General features: G+C 43.1%; 1 protein-coding gene across 1 annotated transcript; it reads right to left on the reverse strand.

The window, feature by feature from the left end:
- Positions 1-1,673: 1,673 nt before the first annotated feature.
- LOC112743358 (uncharacterized) lies at positions 1,674-2,983 on the reverse strand. Its single transcript, XM_025792570.1, has 4 exons — positions 2,678-2,983; positions 2,336-2,595; positions 2,005-2,240; positions 1,674-1,894 (listed from the first exon to the last, which is right to left on the reverse strand). Exons 1-4 carry the CDS (start codon positions 2,981-2,983, stop codon positions 1,674-1,676), a joined length of 1,023 nt encoding a protein of 340 aa, XP_025648355.1.

Below are 2,983 nucleotides of genomic sequence, written 5' to 3' on the forward strand. Positions count from 1 at the left end.
ACTTTTTCGTCCTCGAGGGTTGGGAAATACGTTAATGTCCCTGACTCCCTAGAAAACTAGACATTTTTACCCCTCCATTAGAGTGTCTCCGTTTAGCCTTGACGGAAAACGGTGACGTGGCTCCGTGGCGCTGAGCTGGCCGTAACGGGCTGCCACGTCGGCTGGGCTTTTCAAAAAAGGACAAATATGTCCCCAGAGCCCAAAACGCAGTCGTTTCTCCCACATCCCCAATCTATGAAATCCTTGAACCCTAATCCTTCGAACACAGTCTGATAGTGAAGCGGGTGAAGGAAGAAAGGGAGCATTGCGGCCATGGCATCCGAAGGAGTGTCGTCAAGCTCGAGAAGGGGCCCAGTTCGGAACGGCAATGATGGAAAAGAGGGTGTGTCACCAAGGTGCTTCTGTGGAGAAAATGCAATCATGTTCATGTCGAGGACGAGCAGCAATCCGAACAGATTGTTTCTGGGATGACCCTTTTATAAGGTAAGCAAAGGACATCTGTGTAACTCCATTTGTGTTAGGGTTTATCCTCAATTCCAACTTTTTCTGAGCCTTGAGGATTGATTTTGTGCAGGTAAGACAACCATGCTGCAAGTTTTTTTTGTGGCTGGACAAGCACGTAGCCGGTCTTGGTACTGGTGTTACAAGGTACCTGGGGCAGGAGCAAATTCTGCATGGTGAAGAGCATCTCAGGATGAAAGACATGGAAAACAGGATATTGTTGTTGGAGAAGAGGATAGAAACGTTAGAGGTTAAAAAAAATTCAATTGGGTGGAGCATATGTGTGATGTTTGTTGTCCTGATTTTTGCTTTATTTAGTTGTAAGGAATGATGTAAGATTGGTGAAAATGTTGGAAATAAAATGTATTAAATCATTTGTGCATCTGGTATCACTTTGGGTCATGTTTGTGATTATGTTTGTGTGTAACAAAAGTTGGAAAAATCACAGGAAATAAAAGTTTCAACAACTGATATTTAGAGTGTAAAAGTATACATTCATCATCTAAACTGACATCAAAATAAAAGGAATGCTACTGTTAACATCTCCTTACTTGACAAGTGCTGTTTTAACTCAAAATAAAGACCCAAATCAAAAAAAGGAAATTGTATATAGAATTTGTGGTTATCAGTTATATTGGATCACATGTAAACAAAAAAAAAAAAAATCATAATATCGTCAGCCTTCACTCATGTTGATTCCCTAGATGCTGGGTCACTTGGTGACGTTCTTTGGAAGACTTCCTGAGCTGCTGCTTCCTGCGTTGTGCCAGACTGTCCTTGAACCAGTGGTGCCGGTGGCCTGAAGATCTTCTGCTTTGGTCTGAATTTTGATGGTTTTGGGCGAGAAGTGTTGCTAACATCCTGATCCTTGACGAATACCTTACTAATACTCATTAACCCTTGAACTATATGGAAATCAGACAGATAAGTCCCTGACAATGCAAACTTACCATTGGGGGTGGAGCTGACTGGGACAAAGGAAGCACAACTAGTTGTTGAGAGCTGGTTCCTCCTTGCTTCTTAGGCTTCTTCGTCTTAGGCCTCCAGTTGGGATTTGATGGAGCTCCTTTGCAGGTTTTGTAGTTGTGGCCCTTTTCACCACACTTACTGCAAGCCACCGAGAATGACTTCTTCAATTTTCCACCTTGCATCAATGGCTTAGCAGGATCTTTCTATCTGTTGTGAACTTTTGGCCGTCCAATAGGTCTCTTGATGATGGGGGGTTCTGGTTGTGAGTACTCAGTACGAGGCCAGAATTCTGCACTGGGGACTGGTTTGATGCAGTGTGAATATGTCCTCCTGATTGATTCCATACACAACCAGGGGTGCACATAGTCTTCTGTCTTGTCACGCCTCTTCACAATAGCAGCAAGTGCATGTGTGCATGGCATCCCTAACCAAGAAATGTTTTCGATTTGATCATAGAACAAATACAAGTTAAATTATAGGTGATAAAACAATTAACAATGTAATTAACAGGTTATAATTAGATTTGTGGTTTACCGATAAGTTGCCATCGATTGCAGGAGCAGGTGTACTTAATGAGGTCCACATCTACCTTGCTTCCTTTGCGGCTCACTTCGAACATTTTTCTTTCATTATCTCCAACCCACTCTGCTGTCCACTTTGTCCCAAGAGTAAGTAGTCTTTCCATCCGTTTTTGTTGTACTGGTGCTAGTTTACCAGGGTGATTTTCCAAGACTCGCTTGTGATTTACCATCCTCCTCATCAGGTAACACCTGATTTCTTCGCACATAGTTAGGATTGGCTTGCAGCGGTAATTAACAATTTTGGCGTTGAAGACCTCACACATGTTGTTAGTGAGGTTATCAACCTTAGGCCCATGCGAGAAATAAGCCTTGACCCATGTCTCTGGCTCAAACTTGGAGAGGTATTCCCAAGCCCCTGATTCACTGCCTTCAGCCTTTCCATACAGTCTTTGAACTCTGCAACTGTTGTGCATCTGGCACACTCCCAGACAACCTCTCTTATGTATAAATCTTTGAACCTATTAACGAAGTTCTTCCACATGTGCATCACGCAGTTCCTGTGCCTGGCTTTTGGCATGACTTCCTTTAAGGCAGGGAGTAAACCCTGCATTGAACATGAGCAACCATCATTTACAGTTCAGCAAATATATGCAGTGCGAAATTAATGAACCAATAATGCATAATACCTTTTGTTGATCTGAAATGAAGTTCCAGCCATGATTTGCATCGTCTCCTATGTCTGCCTGAAGGTTAGTCAAGAACCATTTCCAGGCATCCTTCGTCTCAGCCCTCACAACCCCATATGCAACAACATAAAATTGGTTGTTTGTGTCTTGGGGAACTGCTGCTAGAAGCCACCCCATGTAGTATGTCTTGAGAAAGCATCCATCCAGGTGCAGCAAAGACCTACACCCTTCTTTGAACCCTCGCTTACAGGCATCTAAGCATATGTATATTTTGTCGAAAACAGGGGGAGCTTCTGGGATTGTCAT

The sequence above is a fragment of the Arachis hypogaea genome, chromosome 14 (genome assembly GCF_003086295.3).
Source record: "Arachis hypogaea cultivar Tifrunner chromosome 14, arahy.Tifrunner.gnm2.J5K5, whole genome shotgun sequence".
NCBI lineage: Eukaryota > Viridiplantae > Streptophyta > Magnoliopsida > Fabales > Fabaceae > Arachis > Arachis hypogaea.